The sequence below is a fragment of the Chiloscyllium plagiosum genome, unplaced genomic scaffold (genome assembly GCF_037043375.1).
Source record: "Chiloscyllium plagiosum isolate Xiang-an unplaced genomic scaffold, Cpla_swu_hap1 HiC_scaffold_39, whole genome shotgun sequence".
NCBI lineage: Eukaryota > Metazoa > Chordata > Chondrichthyes > Orectolobiformes > Hemiscylliidae > Chiloscyllium > Chiloscyllium plagiosum.
This window is the reverse complement of record NW_028270177.1, coordinates 21,078,077-21,104,181: the sequence shown is the minus strand read 5'-3', so window position 1 is coordinate 21,104,181 and position 26,105 is coordinate 21,078,077. Positions and strand designations below refer to the sequence as shown.

Below are 26,105 nucleotides of genomic sequence, written 5' to 3'. Positions count from 1 at the left end.
GATAATTGATGTTCAGATAATCGAGCTTGTACTGTAGAAGGACAAGGGCAGCTAATGTATGGGAACACCATCACTTGCAAATTCCCCTCCAAGTCACTTACTATCCTAACTTGGAAATATGTTGCCATTCCTTCACTGTCACTGGTTCAAAATCCTGGAATTCCCTCCCTAAGGGTATTGTGGATCGATCTGCAGCACTTGAACTGCAGCAATTCAAAAACGCAGCTCAACACCACCTTCTCAATGGCACCTAGGAACGTGCAGTAAAGGCTGGCCTACCATGCCCACGTCCCAGGAGAGAATTTTTTTAAAAATCAAGTGGAATGCAGAAGGTTTAGAAGGAAAATGAAAAAGTGCATACAAGAAGCAAAGAGGGATTGTTTAAAAAAAACTGGAAGCTAGCATAAACAGGAATTCCAAAATCTGATTTAAGCACTCAATAGTAAGGCAAAAGGAGGAATAGGATCGATTAAGGACCAAAAAGGGGATTTACACTTGATTCAAGAATCAAGGTTGAGGTGTTAAATAAATACTTTCCATCTATTTTTACAAAGGAATTGGATGCTGCCCAATACATGGTAACAGAGGAGGAAACCCCATCACTGGAAGGCTTAAAAATTGATAACGAAGAAGTATGGGATAAGTTGTTAGTATTTAAAGTTGATGAGATACCAGGATCAGATGAGAAATGTGCAAAGACATTTGGGAAGTTAGAGTCAAAATTGCAGAGGCATTTGCCATAATCTTTCAATTGTTCCTGGATGAGGGGGAGGGATATGGTGCGCAAGGACTGGAGAACTCAGATATTATGTCCCTGTTCAATAAGAGTTGTGAAGATCAGCCCAGCAATTACAGATCAATCAGTTTAACACTGATGGTGGGGAAACCATTAGGAACAATTATTTGGGATACGTAATATGGAAAGATGTAGATTGATTTAGAAGATTTCTTAAGAGAAAATTACATCTAACCAACTTAATGGAGTTTGTTGAAGAAGTAACAGGTAGAGTTGATAAGGGAGAGTCTGTTGATGTGTTGATGGATTTCGAGAAGATGTTCAACATTGCCATACAGCAGACTTGTGAGGAAAGTTGTAGGTCAGGGAATAAAATGAACAGTAACAACATGGTACAAAATTGGCTGAGGGTTAGGAAGGAGAGTAATGGTTAATTTTTTTGGGCTGGAAGGTTTGTAGTGGAGGATTTCAGGGGTTGTTATTGGGACCCTTGCTTTTCCTAATACACACACATATATATGTTAACTAAATCTTGGGCCGGGGGCAATTTCAATGTTTGCAGACAAACCAAACCTTGGGAAAATTATAAACTGTGGAGAACAGTGTAGAGCTTCTAAAGGATATTGGTAGTTTGAAAAGATAGTGGCAGCTGAAGTTCAGTGCAGGGCAATGTGAGATGATACATTTGATACAAAGAACATAAGAACATAGCATAAAGTAAAGGCTAATATTGTAAAAGATGTGCAGAATCATTGGGACCTGGGAGTTTATGTAGATAAATCATTGAAGGTGACAGAAAGAACTGCTAATAAAGCATGCAGTATTCTAGGCTTCATAAATAATGGTAGAGGGTATAAGAACAGTATTTGATAAACTTAGGTTAGACAGTGGTTAGACCTCACCTGGACTATTGTACCTGTATACTGTTCTGGGCACCACACTATAGGAAGGATGTGAATACATTGGAGACAGCACAGAAGAGATTCCAGGGATTAGACAATTCAGTTATGGGGAAAGATAGGAGAAGTGGGACCTATTTTCCTTGGAGAGGAGATTTGATAGGAGTGCTAGGAAGCAATGTAAATGAGGGGAATCATATCCAGATCCAGGTGAAAAACTGGGCTAAATGCTGGTTTGGAAGCTTGGCAGAAGAACAGATTAGAGACCGGTTGGGACTGAAGAATGTAATTTTCATGATATTGAGGATGGTTACATGAGGAAAGCAGGAGGCACACTGAGCACCAATGCTTAAGGGGATAATGGGGCTAGGAGGTTGTGAGATCAGGTATATGCTGAGTATCAGGGCAGCAAAGAACAAGGTTAGTAATGAGTCTAGAAGCAGAAGCTAGAATGACCAAGTCTATTTGAAGAATGATCAAGTAAGAAAGATCCAGGATAGAGGTTTATGCTGAATGCCAAGTGCATGAAGAATAGCCTGAGTTACATGATTGTAGAGAGAAAACCAGAACTAATGTTGGGAGGGTAATGGAGAGGAATGGTGGAACAAAGGAGATATAAAGAATTGAATACTGAGTGGCAAAGTTGCAAAGTGGGCTGAAGGGGCCAAGGGTACAAGAAAGGATGTGCACAAGGATAGCAGGCTGTGCAAGAGTTGAGAGACGAGGCTGCGAAGTTGGGGACAATGAGATAAGGTCAGGAAGCACCTTTGGGAGATATTGCAGGTTCTGTCCATCAATACCACCATGTTGCCAAGATATGTGAGGTATACAAGATAATGAGAGGCATAGATAGAGTCGATACCCAGAGACTATTTCCCAGGGCAGAAATGGTTAACACGAGGGGTCATAGTTTTAAGCTGGTTGGAGGAAAGTATAGAGGGGATGTCAGAGGCAGGTTCTTTACATAGAGAGTTGTGAGAGCATGGAATGCGTTGCCAGCAGCAGTTGTGGAAGCAAGGTCATTGGGGACATTTAAGAGACTGCTGGACATGCATATGGTCACAGAAATTTGAGGGTGCATACATGAGGCTCAATGGTCGGCACAACATCGTGGGCTGAAGGGCCTGTTCTGTGCTGTACTGTTCTATGTTCTATGTAATGGTAGTTAACAGCTATTGACTGAAATTGTAGAATAAATGCTGCCATATTATTTTTACATTGTAAATATTGACATTAAAGCTTGATAAGAAAGGTCAAATGGGCAGGTGGAATTTACTATCTGTGTAGAAACTGCATACTGTGCATACTGTATTGCTTATTTAAGGCTATGAGCACCATGCCATTGCTAGGCACCGTTTATTACTTTGTCATTAAGCCAAAGCTAGGTCTTTAAAGGCCTCAAATCTAAATACCATCAATTAAACACTAGATACGGTCAGAGTTTCACCATTATTTAGGTTGAAATGAGAAGCATGATTTTCTTCTTTTAAAAGTATCCTTACCAAAGTTAGTTAAATGATGCATATTCTGGCTTTTGTCTACCATTATCATTATGGTTGTCTTTATTTCCTTTTTTCCCAAGAACATAACAAAAAAATGGGCAGAGGAGTAGGCCATTCAGCCCTTAAGCCTGCTCTGCCATTCTATAACATCATGGTTGATCTGCCACAGACCTCAACTCCTCTTTCGTTCAGCTCCTCATGGCCCTCAATTCTTCGATATTTGAAAAATTTATCTTCCTTCTCTTGAAGTACTTTCAGGAATCTAGCCTCCACAACTCTCTAATAGAGAATTCCAAACATTCACGACCTTCTGAGAGAAGAAATTTCTCTGCATTGCTGTTTTAAATGAGTGTTAACTTATTCTGTATCTATGTTCCTGTAGTTCAAAACCCCCTCATTAGTGAAAACATCATTTTATTCTATCAAGCCTTCTCAAAATCTTGTAAGTTTCAATAAATTCACCCCTCATTCTTCTAAACTCTAATAAATAAAAACCTAAACTTGTGTGATAAGTCAAACCTTCATCTCAGAAATCAAGCATATTGAGTGTCTTTTGAATTGCTTCCATACCAACATATCCTTTTTAAATATGGGGACCAAAACTGTATACAGTACTCAAGTTGTAGCCTCACTAACACCCTAGTTGCAACCTACAACTTTATTTTAAATGGACTGTATGTGTGACATCTGATACATGATGGAAAACTACATAAATATAATGTTTTTACATTGTTGTACATGTCAACTTTGAATGCTGTCAGGAAGAGAATATGTTGTCATGTAATTTTAAAGGTCACAGTTACTGTTCTCAACCTTTTGTATATTCACCCAGATTGTATTAGTCATATTAGAAATGACAAAAAGGAATGTTTTTAAAATAATTCTGTGAAAAATACTGTATTTAAATCATTGCCAGTGAATTTAGCCAGTCTCTGGGGAACTCCTAACAGTGCCAAGGACGCTAATTTAAATTTGTGTCCTGTGACAGCATTGTGGTAGCATAGCGGAATGTGGGTTGAGACTGGTGATTCCCAGTGAAGGAAATTTTTGAACTTGGTATCACTGACAGAAAATGACTGCAAATTAAGTACTTCCCCATGTGGAGTGAAGGAAAAAAAACTGAAGAGCAAATTGCTTCAGGGCAGTCTCATGAACCTTTGTAGTCAAAATAGTAGAAGCTGTGAACTGGTTAGGAAGCAGTGAATGCAGCAAGGATACCTGAAAGAAAGAGGGAATAAAAATATGTTTAAAAACACTATATGTGTGCAGATGTAAGTGAAAGGAAAAGGAATAATGCTAGAAGAGAAATAATAATCCAAATTTTGCAGTCAGCTGCAAAGTAAGAGTATTGCTGATCTCAAAGGGATTGCGTTGAGAGCTTCTCTGATTCACAGCTTTACCTGTCTTGATGTTTAATTGATTTAAGCATAGTTTAGTGGAAATTCACAGCATTGAACTACAGTCATGTCGTCAAGCTGACCAAGCAGTCAATCATAGAACATTACAGGCCCTCTCGGCCCTCGATGTTGCACCGACCTGTAGAACCAATCTGAAGCCCATCTAACCTACACTATTCCATTTTCATCCATATGTTTATCCAATGACCATTTAAATGCCCTTAAAGCTGGCGAGTCTACTGCTGTTGCAGGCAGTGCGTTCCATGCCCCTAGTACTCTCTGAATAAAGAAACTACATCTGACATCTGTCCTATATCTATCACTCTTTAATTTATAGCTACATCCCCTCATGCTAACCATCACCATCTGAGGAAAAAGGCTGTCACTGTCCAAGCTATCAAACCCTCTGATTACCTTGTATGTCTCAAATAAGTCACCTCGCAACCTTCTCTTCTCTCATGAAAATAGCCTCGAGTCCCTCAGCCTTTCCTCATAAGACCTTCCCTCCATACCAGGCAACATCCGATTAAATCTCCTCTGAACCCTTTCCAAAGCTTCCACTTCCTTCCTATAATGCAGTGACCAGCATTATTTATGCAATACTCCAAGTGCAGCAGCACCAGAGTTTAGTACAGCTGCAGCATGACTATGTGGCTCCGAAACTCAGTAAAAGCTAACACACTGTATGCCTTCTGAACAACCCTGTCAACCTGAGTGGCAGCTTTCATGGATCTATGTACATGGATCTCTCTGCTCTTCTACACTACCAAGAATCTTACCATTAGCCCAGTACTCTTTATTCCTGTTACTCCTTCCAAAGTGAATCACTTCACTTCTCCGCATTAAACTCCATTTGCCAACTCTGCAGCTTATCTATGTCCCTCTGTAACTTGCAACATTCTTCAGCACTATCCACAACTCTACCAACCTTAGTGTCATCCGCAAATTTACTAACCCGTCCTTTTATGCCCTCATCCAGGTCATTTATAAAAATGACAAACAGTAGTGGCCCCAAAACAGATCCTTGCGATACACCACTGGTAAGTGAACTCCAGGATGAACATTTCCCATCGACCACCACCCTTTGTCTTCTTTCAGCTAGCCAATTTCTGATCCAAACCACTAAATCACCTTCCACCTTTCGCATTTCCAACACCCCTCCCCCACGTCCCTCCTTCCTACCTGTTATCTTAGCCTGCTGGATCCTTTCACCTATCGCATTTCCAACGCCCCTCCCCAAGTCCCTCCTCCCTACCTTTTACCTTAGCCTGCTGGACATCGATGACTGTATCGGCGCTGCCTCGTGCTCCCACGAGGAGGTTGAACAGTTCATCCACTTTACCAACACCTTCCACCCCGACCTCAAACTCACCTGGACCGTCTCAGACTCCTCCCTCCCCTTCCTAGACTTTTCCATTTCTATCTCAGGTGACCAAATCAACACGGACATTTACTATAAACCGACCAACTCCCACAGCTACCTAGACTACACCTCCTCCCACCCTGCCCCCTGTAAAAACGCCATCCCATATTCCCAATTCCTTTGTCTCTGCCGCATCTGCTCCCAGGTGGACCAGTTCCAATACCATATAACCCAGATGGCCTCCATTTTCAAAGACCGCAATTTCCCCCCAGACGTGATTGACGATGCCCTCCACCGCATCTCCTCCACTCCCCACTCCTCCACCCTTGAGCCCTGCCCCTCCAATCGCCACCAGGACAGAACCCCACTGGTCCTCACCTACCACCCCACCAACCTCCATATACATTGTATCATCCGTCGTCATTTCCGCCACCTCCAAACGGACCCCACCACCAGGGATATATTTCCCTCCCCTCCCCTATCAGCGTTCCGAAAAGACCACTCCCTCTGTGACTCCCTCGTCAGGTCCACACCCCCCACTAACCCAACCTCCACTCCCGGCACCTTCCCCTGCAACTGCAAGAAATGCAAAACTTGCGCCCACACCTCCCCCCTTACTTCCCTCCAAGGCCCCAAGGGATCCTTCCATATCCGCCACAAATTCACCTGCACCTCCACACACATCATTTATTGCATCCGCTGCACCCGATATGGCCTCCTCTATACTGGGGAGACAGGCCGCCTACTTGCGGAACGTTTCAGAGAACACCTCTGGGATACCCGGACCAACCAACCCAACCACCCCGTGGCTCAACACTTCAACTCCCCCTCCCACTCCACCAAGGACATGCAGGTCCTTGGACTCCTCCATCGCCAGACCATAGCAACACGACGGTTGGAGGAAGAGCGCCTCATCTTCCGCCTAGGAACCCTCCAACCACAAGGGATGAACTCAGATTTCTCCAGTTTCCTCATTTCCCCTCCCCCCACCTTGTTTCAGTCAAATCCCTCGAACTCAGCACCGCCTTCCTAACCTGCAATCTTCTTCCTGACCTCTCCGCCCCCACCCCCACTCCAGCCTATCATCCTCACCTTAACCTCCTTCCACCTATCGCATTTCCAATGCCCCTCCCCCAAGTCCCTCCTCCCTACCTTTTATCTTAGCCTGCTTGGCACACTCTCCTCATTCCTGAAGAAGGGCTCATGCCCGAAACGTCGATTCTCCTGCTCCTTGGATGCTGCCTGACCTGCTGCGCTTTTCCAGCAACACATTTTCAGCTCTGATCTCCAGCATCTGCAGTCCTCACTTTCTCCACTAAATCACCCTCAATCTCATGCCTCCGTATTTTGTGCAATAGCCTATCATGGGGAACCTTATCAAATGCCTTACTGAAATCCATATACACCACATCAACCATTTTACACTCATCCACCTGTATGGTCACCATCTCAAAGAACTCCATAAGGTTTGTGAGGCGTGACCTATCCTTCACAAAACCGTGTTGACTATCCTTAATCAACTTATTCCTTTCTAGATGATTATAAATCCTATCTTTTCTAACCTTTTCCAACACTTTATCCACAACTGAAGTAAGGCTCACTGGTCTACAATTACCGTGGTTGTCTCTACTCCCCTCCTTGAATAAGGGGACAACATTTACTATCCTTTACTCTTCTGGCACTACTCCTGTCGACAATGACGACATAAAGAATCAAAGCCAAAGACTCTGCACTCTTCTCACTGGCTTCTCAGGGAATCCTTGGAAAAATCCCATCCAGTGCAGGAGACTTATCTATTTTCACACTCTCCAGAATTGCTAAAACCTACTCCTTGTGAACCTCAACCCTGTCTAGTCTAGTAGCCTGTATCTCAGTATTCTCCTCGATAACATTGTCTTTTTCCAGTGTTGAATACTGAGGAAAAATATTCATTTAGCGTTTCCCCTATCTCCTCAGACTCCATGCACAATTTCCCACTACTAATCTTGACAGACCCTAATCTTTCTCTAGTCATTTTTATATTCCTGCTATACCTATAGAACATTTTAGAGTTTTCCTTGATCCTATCTGCCAATGACTTCTCATGTCCCCTCCTGGCTCTTTTTAGCTCTCTCTTTAGGTCTTTCCTCGCTAACTTGTAACTCTCAAACACCCTAACTGAGCCTTCACATCTCATCCTAACATAGCCGCCTCCTCCTTCTTCCTTGTGACAAGAGATTCAACTTCTTTAGTATCACTATAAAGAATTCCCACAAAGACCCAGCAGGAAATATAAAGCACAAGTAATCAGATTATGAAAAACGAAATTACAGAGTGGATCAAGGACTGGGGCGTACACACAGGATGAAGGTAGAAGCTGATATATGAAAAATGCTTAATTTTTGAAAATAAATTTTAAAAAATCTAATGATCAGTCAAAATTAAGACACTCAATAACATGCCACAGTCTTTTTCTTCTGGGACAGGTTGCTTGTCTGGCAACAGTTCTGAGCTCAATCACCACTTAAAATTCTGTTACACCTTAAGGAATGGGCTGAACTCTATAATGCATATCTAACAGTAATGCAGAGTAGAAAAACAAAAGTTCTTGGTATATTAGTTGATGCCAGTTATTGCTGGTTCAAGATGTTGCGTGGATTGGACATAGGTATTGTGTAGGGAAGGACGGTTAACAGTGTAACCTAGAGTAAGGACTGAATGACAAGACTGAACCTTCAGGATTGTTGCATTCATTTGTGTTTGCACCAAGTTCTGAGGTTGTGGTCAGCTTCAGATGACTGATGAGGGTGAACACTGACATTTACAGTCAAAAGCTCTGCAAATTCTTGGCCATTATTCTTAAGGCACTTCAGCTTAAATGTTAATCTCACTGCATTATGTATTGTGAAACATGATTATATATTCACTAATACCAATTCTCATCACTGAAACCAGTTACTGGAATTGGAGTAGATTTGTCACATTTTCTTCTGAGCCAAACTAACTGTTTAAGTAGATTGGAACAGCAGGAAACAATCATGATGGAAAAAAAAATTGAATATGAAAGAAATAAAGGTGTAGGCGCAACTTATTGACCCAAATTGTCTAGTCAGGATTGAAAACCCTATTGCTGATCCTGATCAGACAAAAAAACTTATAAATTTAACTTCCTCTCAGTGATCTGGAGGTTCAAATATCCACACCCTTCTTTGAAAGCTATGGAAGGTTTTTTTTTTACACTATGTGTAAGAGAAAAGAAAACAAATAAAGAACCAAAATACATATGCTGGAAATATGAAACAAAATCAGAACTTTTTTAAATTCACTTTTGAAGACACTTACCCTCATTTTTCTGATAGAGAATTAGACTGAGGAGTGCTGATTGTCTAGGTTGAATTTTCCTGCTTTTTGTGTACAGGAAATACCTGGGCAATATTTCACATTGTTGGGTAGATGCCAGTGTTGTAACTGTACTGGAACAGTATAGCTCGGGGAGCAGCAACTCCAGCACAAGTCTTTGGTACTTGGCCAGAATTTTGTCAGGGCCCATAGACTTTTCAGTCTCCAGTGCCTCCAACCTTTTATTGATATCACATGGAGTGAATCGATTGACTGAAGACTGGTATCCGTCATGCTGGGGACCACTGGAGAAGACTGAAATGGATCATCCACATTGCTGGAGAAACTCACCAGGTCTAGCAGTATCTATGAAGAGACAGCAGAGTTAACATTTCAGGTCCAGAGGTGGATCAGAAACATTAATTCTGTTTACTTTCGACAGATGCTGTCAGATCTACTGAGTTCCTGCAGCTGTTTCTGAGGGCAGGGTGGGAGAAGTAAGTGGTCAAGGGAAGAATGCACTCTAAGTAAGAGTGAGTGAGTGGTGAGTAGGTTGGTGGTTAGGAGAGGGGTCGGGGGTGGGGGAAGGAGTTTGCAGAGGATGTGCCATAGAGAGGTAGTTGGAATAGGTCAAGTGAGGGGTGTGGTTAGTTGGAATCAAGAGGTGAGTTAGGGATCTGTGTGAGTGATCAGGGCTCAGTAGCTTACTCAGGAACTAGACTTGGGTTTGTTCCTGTTTAATATTTCCTGGGTAATTATCTGTCCAATTTCTCTGACTCTAATTCAAGAATCAGAATCTTTTTAAAATAGTCCAGGGAGCAGAAGAATTACCAATCAGTAGTTCAACTTCCTGGCAAGTCCTTGCATGGAGTTCTGAAGGGTTCGGTAGCACACCTTCTGGGGATGTCTGGTCTCTGACCATTTGGACACTGTGGAATCTGAATATTATTTTAATATCATTGCAATTAGTTGCCTTGCAACATGAGGCTAAATTTTGTATTTGTGCTAGTTGCTCTGAGTAAGGAATTTTGTGGGGGTGATAGGGTCTCTCGGCCACCAGCTGGAGAGCCAGTGAGAAATCCATATTGCCTCTTATGGAGAAACCTTTCCAAAATACAGGCAATTGCTTTACCATCCGGACCCTAAAGGGCCCGAAAGGCAGAAAGACCCAATTGCTCAGAACTGCTGACAATCAGATGCATCATCATCTGCTCAGCAGTGCTATGTGAGAGATGGAGGCTGCTGAAGGAAATGCATCCATTGGAGGCCCAGGATCACACAGTGACCAAAGCCAAAGGTCTTGCAGGAGTGAAAGGTATGTTGGTATCACTCAGTAAGGACAGAGAAGTGGCTTTCAGTTACCCTCCACTTATTTATGCTGAGTCCCTTACTCAGGTAATGAGTATCTTTGAATGAGGCTCCTCTTTGGGAGACTATGAACAACTCATACAGGTTGGCTTCTCATGTTTCAGCATGTGATTCGCCATCAGTGTCAGATCATGTGGATAACTACCAATCTAAAGCTGGCACAGCATATTTATCCTATGACAGTTGACAGTTTCATCATTATTCAGTGGAATTTCAAGACCAGCTAGACAAACCCTCAAGGATTCTGCTTGCTGTGTGGTGTATGAAATTGTTGAAACCCTGTCAATGTACTGAGTTGTCCATATCTAGGTATAGGGGGTTAATATCACATTCTTGTTATCATTGGCGTTAATGATTCTATTGCACTTGTTGGTAGATCGTTGGTAGGGGGTGACAATGCAACTTTGGACCTTTATAACTTGTCCTGAAGGTGCAATGCATTCAAGAGTGACATCACTTTGAAGCAGCAAATATGACTGCCCAGGTACACATAATGGACTTCTCCATTCCTAGTAGAAATACTTTGCAAGGTGCTTCATATTCTTTTTACATTATTTATGAATTTATGGTGCTCAGAAGATATGTAGATCCTGGATTGCAATCATTCTGGAAATCTGATACTGAAGACAGCCTTGAGCTGGCTCTCCAGCCAGAACCTTCTTGTTCCTCCTCACCTATAATGTGTGATTCACTTGGGTTCTCTGATCTTTTTTTTAACAGGAAAGTGGAGTAAAAATTGGAGTTAAATTCTATTTCTAAACCTCAACGAATCATTAGTTAAATTGTATTTAGAAAGTTTTGCACTGCCTTGAAAGCTTTATTGGTCAAGGGATATGAAGGTCATGGCAAGATGGTGAAGCTGGTGCTCACTAAGCAAATACAAAGAATGGAAGCCTAATCATGGGCATAAACTCTGACTGTTAAATAGAAGAGAGAAAATTTAAAGTGAGACTCATAGAGGTGTTCAGAGCTTTGAGTGATTTTCGAGAGGTATGTAGAGAAATGCTGTTTCTGATATATGAATCATGTTAGAGGCCATTCATACCATATCTTTTTCTTACCTTAGCACACAGCACAAAAGTAACCTACAGACTAAAGAAAAATGTTTTCAAGTCCATGTCTAAACAATTATCAGCAAACAAGAAATGTCTTTAATTCTCTTTCAGATCTCTTTCTGAGATCACATCATTGCTAAAGTATCACAGACGCTGTAAGATATTGTACTAGAAAATGGCCCAGTTAAATTCATTTTCTTGTTGAGCTATTTTATGGTGTGCTCGGAGACCTGTTTAAATAATTTTAAATGTAATGCTGAACATTTGACTCTCTTTGCTGTTTAGATACTAGCAAAAGGAAAGAGTGTCAAGTGGGAGAATTTGTTAAAATTGGGAGACTTACAAACTGAACTGGGAGTCAGTCTGGAGACAATGATTTCAACTGTGGAGCAAATTCTGCATCCAGAACCTTACAGCAGAGAGGAAGTTTGTCAACATCTTGGGATCAGTCAAGAAGAGCTGTGCAGCACCATCCTCAGCCAGAACACACAGCATGGTGAGTTCCTGAACAAAGCTCTAACAAGTACATTATAATTGCTTTATGCCTTCTTGAACTTTGTTCCTAGGTACACATTTCTAGAGGATGCATTAAAGTATTGGTTAACAATATTAAAATATTAGTTTTGTGAAATAATCTGAGTAATTTACATTCTAACGTGTTTGGGCAGTAGAGCAATGAGAAAAGACATTATTTCCAACTCCTTTTATTTCATAAATGTAAAAATATATGGCTCACAGTTTCGCAAATTAAAGACCCGATCGTGCCAATACTGAACATAGTTGCGTTTTCTTTCATTGTGCTTATATTTCAGGACCATGAACTTGTAGATCATTCATATATACATATAATTTTATCCTCACTTCTATGGATTGTCAGTGTGGATGAGTTTGGGACAAAATATCATAACAGAAAGAGGCCAGTCAGCCTGCAAGAACATTTGGCCGTTCTATTAGATGACGGCTGATCTGTATCTTAACCCAATCTATCTGCCTTGAATCCCTGTATTTATCCTCCTCACCTATAATGTGTGATTCACTTGAGGTTCTCTGATCTTTTTTTTAAAAGGAGCATAGCGTAACAATTCTGTTTTATGTTTTAATTCTAAGCCTCCACTAATCATCAGTTAAGTGATATCTAGAAAGTTTTGCACAGCATTGAATGCTTTGTTGGACAAGGGATGTCAAAGTGATGGACAGATGGTGCAATGGAGCTCACTAAGAGAAAGCAAAGAATGGAATCTTAGTCATGTGAACAATGTATCACTTCAGTTTTGACTTTTGAACTAACTTAGCTTTTGGGGGAAGAAAAGTTGAGAGCTCCGCTGCCTTTTGTGTCCAGAAATGCTTTCTGATATCACCTCTGTGAATGGCCTAACTCTAATGTTAAAGTTATACCTCCTCATTCTAGACTTTGTGACGATACTGTGGCTTTAAGACGTGTGTTTTAATGAAGAAAGGTTGTGACTGAGGTACTTGGCAGTCTGCTCCAAAGACAATAAATAGCTTGTAAGGCCTTGGGATTTTCTTACAAAATATTTGGACCAATTGAAGCAGTCTGAATGGGTGGGGTCAAGTTCCCACATAAAGATTTTTAGCTTAAGTTTTTCAGTAGCAATTGCTGGGGTCTTGAGTTTGGAAGTGACAGTGCATCTCTCCCTCCTTCTCACTCTCTCAAGAGTTTTCTCTTGATGTTTTTCCTCCTGGATTGGAGAATTGAATATGAGACAATCTATTTGACTTAATTTGCCTTTGCCAAGGGGGTGTTTATGGGAGTTTACTATATTGGAACAGTTGCTGTTTAGTAGTTAAATAATCTATGCTTCTGTTTCCAGTAGAGTTGTTATTCCAATTTCTTCTTTCTTTTGTTGTAGTCTAACTACAGCGTATGAATAAAGTGCGTTTTGCTTCAAGACTGGTAGTTGACCAATTGAATTGCATCCAGAATGTAATGCCTCGGACTTGCCTTTAAAATAAGCAAAAGTTAGGGTCTAGGTTATCCTCTTGGTATATTTTGGACTTGTCCATATCACTGCTGCCAGAGGGAATTGTTGCTCTCCATCTACTCCATCAATCCTTTGAGTTATGTTATTAATGCCTTTAATTGTCTGGATACTTTTCAGTGATAATGTCACACCTTCATGTAGTTTGCAGTGATGATAAAGTTAGAATATTTAAATGAACAAGAGGCAATTTTTGGGCCGTAGATGACGAGAAAATTGAATAGTCTGACTGAGTGATTAATTTGAGGCCAAATGCGAGCATTTTGCTCCAAAAGTAATTTGAATGCACAATGGAAGGGCAACATGTGTCAGCGAACCACGAGGCCATGAGAAAGAGCTCTGTTATGTAGAAATAAAGTCAGCTTATCTGATTTGCAACATGAGAATTGGATGGCAGATAATGAACTCTACCCACCAGTCTCAGATTCCGCTATTTTTTATCTTAAATTGTAAGCAGTTGCTGTAACCATCAAGGCAAGCAGGAACAGTACTCAAAGATCAGATTGTGTGCATATCACAAATATCAATTTCTACACTGTAGTTTTTCTTCTTTGGGTTTTAAGGGTCCTTTGTAGCTTTCAAATTTTTAAACATTCTTGACATTTATTAACTGGAAAATGAGGTAACTGAATTTCGAGTAGATACTATAAATTTGAGGAATCTGCCTAATCATTGTAAATTATATGTGGAATATGTAAGTGGTAGAGAAAAGCTAAATTCAGAAAACTGCTTTAAATTTTCATAGTTTCAAGCTCTTTGAAAGCAAATGGAGAATTGATGTCAAGGAGTTCTTCTCTCATTGTGATCATGGAAAACATTCCCCATAATGAATGCAAAATTCCCAAATAATTTAAGAATCAGTTTGATGTTGCAATGGAGGATGTTTAATGTCTTTAGGGATAGATGAATAAATATAGGCAGATGACCTTTCTCTTCTATAATCATCTGAGTAATGCGAATCTTAAATTTCATTCAAGGTGAAATCATCAAAACCGTAAACTGTAATATATTTGCAAGTCCACCAGATGGCATTCATTTCAGAACTTCCAATAAATTGGTGGCATCTAATTAAATCGCATCTTATCAAGTCATTAAACATTTCTCAATATTTACCCCATACATTATTTGTTTGAATGCCTTGTTATAAAGACAGATAACGCAGATATGCTAGACCAGTGTCTGGCCATCTGGGTGGTAATTAGATAAATAACTATTTATTTTTCTTTTGGTGTTATTAGTCAAAGATGAATATTGTCCAGTATTCCTGGAGAATTCTGATTTTCTTTGAATTGTACCATGTTATGTTTGGTTGCTGACTAGATGCAAGTTGTCAAATATGCAACCAATTTTGCCTTGGTTCCTTTGAAATTAGCTTTGTTTGAACAATATATTCTGTAATGAATGACAAAGGCAGCAGGATAGGCACATATTAAAAGCCTCAAAGAAAGTGAGTACTAAATACTGTAAAGTTGCTTGAAATGAAGAAAATTACTTGAAGATTTAAAGCAGAGAAAATATACTGGATAATTCCTGAGGACAAGGGAAGCTTCTAATTAAGAATAACAAATTAAAAGAAGCATCATACATACTTCGTAGCACAAGTTTTTAAACTGTAACTTTTTTTTAAACCTGTGTTCAAATCTATGTATCCTTTTTAAGTTAATTATTTAAAAGCTGTTCTATTCCAAAGTGGTCTAAAAGCAGAAAACGAAATGATTTTAACTTTTTCTCAATTCCCGAGGTCACTTTGATGTTAATTTTACTTCCTTTTACCATGTTTACCTCTTATCTACACACTTGAACAGGAAGTTAGTGCTGTTGATATCATCATCATGTGCCCACACGCTGGACCCAGAGGTGGTGCACCCATTGTTGCTGCTTTCCCTGCTGGTCACTGCTCTCCTTGATGTCTCACTCACTCTATGGTGAAGAACCTGTGTATTTTGCTGTATTAGCGATTTAATATTTTTATATCTTGACTGTAAGGATCCACTTGAAATCAAATCTCAAAGCAATCTGTCAATCCAAAACTATATTTTTCCATGGGAGGGTTTTCATAAGTGGTGAGTATGCCCTCCTGTAGTTGGTTGACAGCAAATGTAGCTTTCCTTTTAACATTCACACTTTTGGCTATCCTTAACCAGTTTAACTTTCCAACAAAATTCCTTTCGTACTCCCTTTATTTCTAAAACAATAATTTGAATTGCAGAGTGCAGACAGGTGCAATACATAGAAATATAAAACAAAAGTCACCTATACATTAACGAGTCATAGTCAAAGGGCAGTGAGAGAATAAATTGACCAATAACCAGCAAATCTTTAAACTAGGTCTTAATGTTAAGAGTTCTCAGTTTCAAACAGTAAAGGGTAAAAGTCAATTAAAACTCAAAAGAAAAAGAACATATGATCCTATAAATCAGGAACATAAACAGAAGTTGCTAAGAAGACTCAGCAAGTCTGGCACCACCTGTGGAGAGAAAACAGAATGAACATTTCAGGTTTGGTGAGTCTTCTTCAGAACTGAATGTAGCTAGGTAAAGGTTGGTATATATGCTGAAGATGGGGTAGGGGAGTGGGGGCAGGGAGGAGTAAACAAGAGGTGGAGGTGAAGCCTCAAGAGAGAGAGAACAACAGTTAGACAGACAAAGGCATGGGTAAGGTCAGATTGGGGGAATCAATAGTTGCTAATGTGATGACAAGGCCTTGAGGGTTTGGGTATGGACATGGGAGAAGGTGCTCAGGCCCTAAAATGATGAACTCTATATTGAGTCCTGAAGGCTGCAGAGTCTCCAGACAGAAAATGAGATGCTGTTCTTCCAGCTTGCACTGAGTGCTAGAGCTCAGATCACTGAAATATGAAATATGGGTACGTTGTATTGCTGGTTCACTTCTTAGAACTGGATCTGACTACAAATTCATTTCTTTTTCAATCATCAGAAAGATTTTTATCCTGTAATTTTGGGCTAGATTCAACCTTTATACTGGAGCTGATGTTACCCTTTTCTATAAAGTCCCTTTTAATGTTAATGACCTGGATGTTGCTCTCAACTGTGAAGGAACAGTCAGGTTTTTGCCATTCACCTCATTGAGAACTGTTCAGGGAGCTTTCACAAGCATGTCTGTGGGGATTTCCAATGTCTTTTCTAGCATGATGCCTGTGGAAAGGGCAAGCAACAGCCAAACTCTTCAATTAATAAGATTGAAGCATCCTCACTAAAGTACATGGAATAAAACAAGAAATCTAAGTTACCATTTAATTGACATAGAAAAAGCAATGTGATTTTGGGAAATACAAGTGGGATTAAAAGAGGAAGATAAAAAAAAGACAAAGTAAAACCAACAGTTTTGTTTTCTTCTGCAACAGTTATTTCCTTTGAGGAACTGGAACTCTGCAATTGGAAGATTAATGTCTCAGAGCCAGCGAAGTTATTCAAAAGTATTGGTCAGTTATTGCGCCATTAAAAACTAATTTATGCATCAGCCTTAACTTTTTAGCCGTTTATTAATGCATAGCTAGTGGGTGAGCCCCCAAGTTTATGCGGTTGCAGTTAGTTTTCAGGGAGCAATGTATCAACATACCCCTTGGAGAAGCAGGGCATTTCTGAGAGCAACTTTTGAATTTTTGTGTTTGTGTGTGCTGATAGCCCTGCAGTTATTAATACGCTAAAATCCAGCTGATACCAACGTGAATTTTAACTTGGGTTTAAGCTATAGCATTTTTTTTTAGTGAAGAAATCTGATTGCATTGCCATGATGTGAATTACAGATTCTTGACAACTGTAACCCATTCCTTAACAACAGAATGTTAGTTTTTGGTTTCGGCTTAGTCAACACGAGCCTTATTGTACCGTTGCTGTATTTTCTTAAAAGAAATCAACAGCCAATTAGGAGAAAAATATTTAGCTCATTAATGTTTCTTTCTCAATATGACTTAAATAAGTTAGAAATCACACAACACCAGGTTATTACTTAGATTACTTAGATTACTTACAGTGTGGAAACAGGCCCTTCGGCCCAACAAGTCCACACCGCCCCGCTGAAGCGCAACCCACCCATACCCCTACATCTACCCATTACCTAACATTACGGGCAATTTAGCATGGCCAATTCACCTGACCTGCACATCTTTGGACTGTGGGAGGAAACCGGAGCACCCGGAGGAAACCCACGCAGACACGGGGAGAATGTGCAAACTCCACACAGTCAGTCGCCTGAGGCGGGAATTGAACCCGGGTCTCTGGCGCTGTGAGGCAGCAGTGCTAACCACTGTGCCACCGTGCCACCCAACAGGTTTAATTGGAAGCACACTAGCTTTCGGAGCGACGCTCCTTCATCAGGTGATAGTGGAGGGTTCAATCCTAACATAGAATTGATAGCAAAAATTTACAGTGTGATGTAACTGAATTTATACATTGAAAAATTGATTGTCTGTTAAGCCTTTCATCTGTTAGAATACTTATTTATGATTTGGAGATGCCAGTGTTGGACTGGGGTGTACAAAGTTAAAAATCACACAACACCAGGTTATAGTCCAACAGGTTTAATTGGAAGCACACTAGCTTTCGGACCGACGCTCCTTCATCAGGTGGTAGTGGAGGGCTCGATCGTAACACAGAATTTATAGCAAAAATTTACAGTGTGATGTAACTGAAATTATACATTGAAAAATTGATTCTGTTAAGCCTTTCATTTGTTAAAATACAGTATTAGTTTCACTTCTTTCATGTGTAAATCACAAAACTTTTTTTTAAAAAAAGTTTCATTCTCGGGTTAGCTGTTAACAATGGTGACAACATATTGTCTAGCTATCACCATTGTTAACAGCTAACCAGAGAATGAAACTTTTTTAAAAAAAAAAGTTTTGTGATTTACACATGAAAGAAGTGAAACTATCACTGTATTTTAACAAATGAAAGGCTTAACAGAATCAATTTTTCAATGTATAATTTCAGTTACATCACACTGTAAATTTTTGCTATAAATTCTGTGTGTTATGATTGAGCCCTCCACTATCACCTGATGAAGGAGCGTCGCTCCGAAAGCTAGTGTGCTTCCAATTAAACCTGTTGGACTATAACCTGGTGTTGTGTGATTTTTAACTTTGTACACCCCAGTCCAACACTGGCATCTCCAAATCATAAATAAGTTAGATCCTTCTAAAATACAGTCCAAGCAGAAGAGCAATTTAAAAAGAAATGATTAAGAAAGGAAATATTTTGTTAAACTTAATGGTTAAAAAGAATTACGCTTTAAAAGATTGTGGCTAGGAGAAAAAAACATTGGCAGTTCATCATCTCAGCTAGACATAGGAAAGACAAACCAGTTTTTCCAAAGGAAGGAAGAGGACACTGATGTATTATAGTTGGATCTGCCCGATACAAAATAGACACCTGGTAGACAGACTAGGAACAGCAGTGATGAGGGTTATGGTTAATTCAGATCTTGCACCATTAAAATTGTTATGTCACAGGTTTGAAATCCCAATCCTTTGGTTACTGAATTTCTGATTTCAAAGCATGTTACTATGTTGTCGTGCTGAGCAAAAACATTGTCATTCCTTGGAAGGAGGTTGTTTTAATCAATTGACCTTCCTGTTGTTAACAATTCAGTATAGTGTAGCAGATGTTTAAATACATTAATGAAATTGACCTTCAGCAGAATCTTGGTTAGAGACAAAAAAAACCCTGCAGATGCTGGAATTCAAAGTAGGCAGGCAGGAGGCTGGGTTGTTCCAGCTTCCTGCCTGTCTACTTCAGCAGAATCTGTCATTGTTTATGGTGTGATTGTGCTTCAATTCAAACAGATGATTTTTTAATGGTCTTATAATGTAACCAGCACTCTATTTAAATTGACAAGTTTTACTGAGTAGTTTTATACTTTCCAATCCTGTGAAAAACAGATTGAAGGGATATAAGAATAAAATGCTATAATCATGGATAATGTGTATTATTTAATTTTGACCATGATTGTAGGAATTAAAAGATGCAAACAGAATATTGATAGCCCACAAACAAAGCTGAAGATGATAGATTATTTACTGATTTCTCATGATGTAGTGGGTATCAATGATCACAATATCTCTTTTCTAGGGATCCTTTTGAGATTGTCTCAAATGGTGCTTTTTGGTTTACGCGGGCTACTTTTACGTTCTCATTAAGTTATTCATTAGTAGTGCATTTGTGTAGTAACAATACCTTCTGTACTTATATTGACGTTTGAGGTATGAGAACAAATTGAGAAGAATCCACCAATATCCTCAATAATAATCTCTCTATTACATTTAGGGCACAAACCACAAGGAATGCCTTAATTTCCTACATACCTCTAAATTTAGATTGGTTCGAGACAACAGACATAAATTAGCAACAAATGTTTTTTTTCCCCAGAACAACTGACACATACTTCCAGATACAAAAAGCCATCACCCTTAACATATTCCACACTCTGAAGTCACAACTAATACATTTCCATTGCATATGCACCAAACTGGAAACTTTTAACCAGGCAATAAACTACCCCCTCTTCTGCATTTGTGATCTCAGACTGAGATTTAAAGTTAACAAGTAACACTGTTCAGGACAGTAAGGTTCACCAAATGTGTTCCAAATAATTCCCAAATTTTTCAACCTTAAACTAGAGATTCTACATTAATTTACAAGGAATTAATTACTTTAAAGTGATGAGCATTCTTCTGTTCTCAGGTTTAGAACTGTTCCCTCTTCATCACAGCCTCCTCTCCCACAACCTTCTGCATTCTTCTCTCTCTACACCCATCTTACAGCCTCCTTCTCTCCCTACACCCATCTTCCATCCCTATTCTTCTCTACACCCATTCTGCAGCCCATTCTCCTTGCATGCCCATCTTGCAGCTTCTCTACCCCTCTACAGACCTCTTGCAGCCATCTCTTTCAGTCCTTACACACACTCTCACCTCTGGTAGACAGAAATCCTAATCTGGTAAATATCTTCCAGCTCAGGTTTCAGCTAAAGGTGGTCCCTGGCGACTCCCTGGTTGCTTTTGCTTTCTTTCCTAACTACCCGTTGCTCCTCCATTCACAGGCTGTTTCTTTCTGATGTTTGTTGCTGATGGGATCATTATTGAGTTAGTGCAGGTGAGAACACTTAACCTTCTGACTCAGAGACAAGAGAACTTCCAATAAAGCCTTAACTGCCACCCATTCTCTGCTATTTTGGACATCCTACTGTTCATAGACTGAAGAGGATTCAGAGAAGGACAACAAAGCTGATAATGAAACTCAGGATCACAGTTTATAGGGAGGGATCTTTGAGACTAAGCTTGTTCTTATGAGGGAGAAGAAGCTTGGGGAAATACATGGTGTAGTTCTTTGTTACCGAGAGCCATATGTTTCCAATTTTCTCACTTTCTGTCATGGTGATGGTAATGTTTGCTGGCCAGCTGTTTTATGGATGTCAGCTGCTACTTATTAACTCACCCAAGTGCCCAGTCATCATGTATCAACACAGTGGGTCTCTAGTTGTAGCTGAATGGTTAAGACGATGGATTTAAAGTGCATGGGGGTAATTCCCTGCAAGACTGGATCCTGCCGAGTGCACTTTTTAAAAAAAACCTAATATCATATGACACAGTGCGAGTGCCTGCAGCTCTAAGCCAGAAGGCCTGGCTTCAAGTCTCACCACAAGATGCACTGGTGTATCATAACATATTCTACTGAATTGATCATTTTTCTTTTCTATCAACACAAATCATTAGGCTATATCTGTGGGAATATCATAGTTAAATGGGGCTGGTGCCATTTGAAGTCCACATGTCCATAACTTCAAGAAGGAAATGCTGGATACTGGTTAGGAATAGCTAATTTCACTCTATACCTCAGACAAGGAAATGTGCAGTTGATTGTATTAACTTTAATACAATTCACAACTAATAATGAGTGATCTTGTTTGTATGTACAACAAATTGCTTATGCAGTGTGCTTGCTCAACAAGCTCTGCAGGAGGCAGTGCCCTAGATTTTCGCAGCTTGACTGCAACAATTTCCTTGTGTTTTGTCTAGATTAAATATTAATTGTTATTGATGATCCCCATAACAACTTGGGCTCCATTTTGGATACTTGCCTCTGGAATGGAACAATGCTGGAATGGAGTTTGGAGATAGCTGCAGCACTCAGTGATAGATGCAGGTAGCTTAAGAATACCATATGAAAATGATTTTCTTTGTTCCCCCCCAATGACGCTTTGCAATTAGTAGCTTTATTGTAATAATCTACATTAGGCTAGTTAAGCCCTATTGTTTTGTGTCCCAGTCCCAGTAATGGTATAGACCATGAATGTAATTCTGTTTCTAATGCACATCATTGCCAAGATGTTCATGACTCTGCACTTATTTTCTCATAGCTCCTCATAATGTGTATATTCCTATCCAAATTTGGGCAAATATATTTAAATCTGCCGTCACATCTGTCAAAAGAATTCCAAAATGGCAGTAGATATTGTGGACCCAGTGCAACAGATCCCCATTACAACTCCCACTCCTTTCTACTCTGAAACAAGTGATTTCAGAAGAAATGTCTGAGCCATTTTGCCATAATTTACATTTAAATGGGTATCTTGCTTCTATAATTAACAAGTAGTGAGTAAATATTATAATTCAGAGACTTACAGTTATTAGAATAAATATAATACTGAAGACAAAATACTGTTTAGTGTCACCTAGATTCAACAGCACCTGCTTTAAGCAATTGACTAGATTCAGGTTTGGAAGAAAATTGTTTTCTTCCAAACCACATGATTTAATACTCTTGGAGGGACTGAAACCCATGAGATTAATAGTTTTAACATATGGCATCTTGAAGGAAATGTGCATACCAGTGAAAACAAAGTTATTTCATAATTTCATAAATCTATCTTTCAGCTGCACTGTTTTATATGGAGGATATGTCAATGTGTTAGCAACAGTGAAACTGTATGGAATGTGGTTTGAAAAAATTCTCTAAAGACATACAATATTAGGCATGCTTATTACTGGACTGCTTGTAAAAATAATGTATTATCGAATTATGCGCAAAAATGTATAAAGAGCACGCAGCCTTTGAATTTTCATCTGGAAAATTTGAACCAATTTGGCAACTGATCATAAATCAGTCATAAGAGGTATATTGTGTGTTCTAGTATTGCAATGTAAAAGAATTCCTCTTTTTTTTCCTTTATTTATTTCATTCACCTTTATACATGCTGAGCGATAGTGTTGCTGGAATAAAATCATTTTGAGGAAGCATTTTGTATATCTTTACATATAGTGCATTTAAAACAGTTTATGGTGTTTTACTATGTTCCTAATACATTTCACAATAAGATTATTGGGTTTAATGAAGTGTGTATCTTTTGTTCATCTGGTGCACCATTGAAGATATTTGTGTAGAGAATAACATAAGCTAATTTGCCTAGATGATTAAGTGGAAGCTCAAAAGTATGGCATTTTTAAAGTATTAAATTATGTGACATGGAGTGACATTTACTGTGAGCTCTGCCGCAAAATAATTAACTTCTTTATAACAAACAGTATTTTGCACAAAGTAAATTTCACACCATGATCACAGTGCCTTTACTTCAATGTGAATTGTTAAATATATCTGCATAATTGTCATATACAATGAAAATACTACAGGTTGATATTGCTCAGACAGCAATGCCTGTTTGGTTTAATGACTTTCGAATAGAAGGAAATGTCATGAAATTCTATTTACATTACAATCTTCCTATAAGATAAACAATGGATATGCTTTATAAAGAGGTCCATTTGTCTTGGATTTGTTCCTCACACCTAACATTAATGCATATTTTCAGTGTGGCAGTGTCTTGATATACATCATTGACATCGGTCTCATTGCAATTACTGTAATTGCGGTTCACCGTACGTAGTGAAGCTTGCAATATCTTATTTTGCACTTCTTTATTTCACTGACTAAAACTAAGTCAGGGACTGAAAAATCAATTTGTTTCTGCAGCAAACTCTTAGACAAATGCCTGCCAAAGAGAGCACAATTTCTGATTGGTAAGGGGCTTCTCCTCTCAGCAGAATGCACATTCACTTTCCACCAGCTGGTAGTACTCATTTTGCAACTGGGTAGAATGGAGTCCAGTTATGATAATTCCCTTTGAAACCTTTGACGGTGGGAATGAATTTGAACCAGGAGCCCCCGGCTGTAAAACATACATTTAACCATAGAACTGCACAGTACTTCCAGGAGGGATTAACAATGTTAATCCCAAATTCTGTACTTATTTTGTTCTGTGCATTTGTCTTCTAGGCATGTTTCTTTTTAATTACTGCCATTTGTTAGCTTTAATTATAGCCCCCATCCTAAATTCAGTGCATGTTTTCCTCTTACCACACATCATACTCTTCACAGAAGTTTGACAGGCAAATTACCCTCTAGGGTTTGCACATGTTACTACATTATTAGTCTTTAGGACCTAGAGCGACCCAGGTTGACATGCCTTGTCATAATTTTTTTCCTTGCTTTGGAGAAGTACTTTGTTTCCATGTAACCTCCACAAGACTACGTAGCCAAGGATTCTGACTTGCTGTGTGGAGAGTCAGGTCTGTGAACCGACAGTCTGTGAATTTCAGTAAACCCTAAACTCCAATGCCTCTCCTGTCTAAAGTACCCAATTTGGCTTTATGCGAGCTGAAGTCCTCTGACTATTCTAAATCCTTTATGTAATCCAAAGCCATTCTGAAAATACCAACAATACTCAATGCCTGGGCTTGAGGGAAATGTTGGACTCTGGACTTTAATGAAAACTGGTGTTCCACCTTTCTAGAAAAATTGAAGATTAAATGGGTTACAAATGATATTCACATGTTGACTTAAATCATGATTCAAGGAAAAATATTGTTTATAGTTGATGTGCTTTGTTTATCCCAAATTTCAAAGCTTCATATCATGTTAAACAGCTTGCTTGAACTTCTCAGTAATTTTTGATTTGCAGCCAATAGTTGGAACACGCTTCTGGCCAGTAATGCATAACGTGACGAGAGCACCAGAATCATAAAGTATTTTAAGGTGATCTGGCTAATAAAGCCTTACTTACCAAAGGGCAGTCTCTGAATCAATCCCAGTCATTGGCAAGGATGTTGCATTAAAATTAAAACCAGCCATGGTTTACTTCATTCTTTGGTTTACTACTGTTCAATTGTGATTTACAAGAGTGTGAGAGATATGGAAATTTCTCACGCAACTCGGATATGCTTTCAATGAGTGCGCTTTGTGAAATCAGCTTGCCTCAAAATAATAGCCTTGCGATTGGGAAATACATTTAAAGAGAAACCATCATCTGTGAGTGTACACTGCTGCATTCATGCTAATTTCTGACCATTTAATGGCCTTGCCTGCTAACTAATCTGCAGTTGCTTACAGAAAGGTTAGATGTTTTGTATTTCTAGTGGAATTTATTTATATCATGACTGACAAATTTTCAATAATTTTGGAGAATGTTTTTCTTAAAATAGCTAATTTAACACAAAAAAGTCTTTTATTATTGACTTTGGGTGCATATAAATAGTCCCAGCCGAGAAGGTAGTTAAAGTAGTAAATTGAAATGGCTGTAACATTTACTCCTAAAAGCTGATGATTTAACACATTAATGTTAGCATGTAGTCCCGTGACATTAAGAGGAGTCTGGGTCAAAATTAATTACGAAATTTGTTTCCGTTTTTTCTGATTACCCTGTAAAACTATAATCTGTGTGGAATATCTCTGTATCTTAAACCCTGTGCTCATAATATTGGCAGACCAAAATTACATGACAGAATATATTTGCAGAGCATATACTTTATTTATTGGTGGGGGGTGGGGGGAGGGGGCGCAGATGAGGGTGTTTCCACACATCTTCGTTACATTAATGGAGTTATGCTAAAAATACAAACACATCCTACAATACAAAAACTCAAATGATTTTTTGTTTTACATATATGTCCTTCTGAGTTTGGTAAAGACTGATGAAGATTTGAACAAATTATTAATAAACTTCTGTAAAGGTAGCGTTCCTTGAATCACAATTGAATCATCTATCTATAAAAGACTTCAAACAACATAAAGGGCTAATTTGGATTACTGCAAAAAATGGGAATGCGCTGTTGCTGCATAATTACTCATACCTATTCAGTATGATGTAGGCAGCATACAAACGTTGTGTGTCCTGCTTACCATCATAGTTGTAGCACATAGCCAGTGCAAACAACATTGCTGAGCGGTTTCACATCTCAGCAAGTATCAAGATCAAGAGGGGGGTTTATGCAAATTAAAGCGAGTTGGCACTACTTAAAACCAATAGAACTCTCTGTAGAGGAAGTATATTCTGACAGGAGGAAGTGTAGAATTTCTCACATAAGTCACTGTGACCAGAGAAACTTTAAATATTGCATAACGTTTTTACTTGGGATATGGAACAAGCTGGGATGGTGGTGTTGGGTAGCTCAGTTG

General features: G+C 39.2%; 1 protein-coding gene across 3 annotated transcripts in view; it reads left to right on the top strand.

Moving 5' to 3' along the window:
* Positions 1 to 26,105, top strand: part of galk2 (galactokinase 2) — a 121,224-nt gene that overhangs the window by 74,998 nt on the left and 20,121 nt on the right. For all 3 annotated transcript variants that reach the window (XM_043677417.2, XM_043677418.2, XM_087981247.1), the window contains one exon: positions 11,924 to 12,134. In XM_043677417.2, coding sequence (XP_043533352.2) covers positions 11,924 to 12,134 — 211 coding nt within the window. The remainder of the gene's footprint in view (positions 1 to 11,923; positions 12,135 to 26,105) is intronic.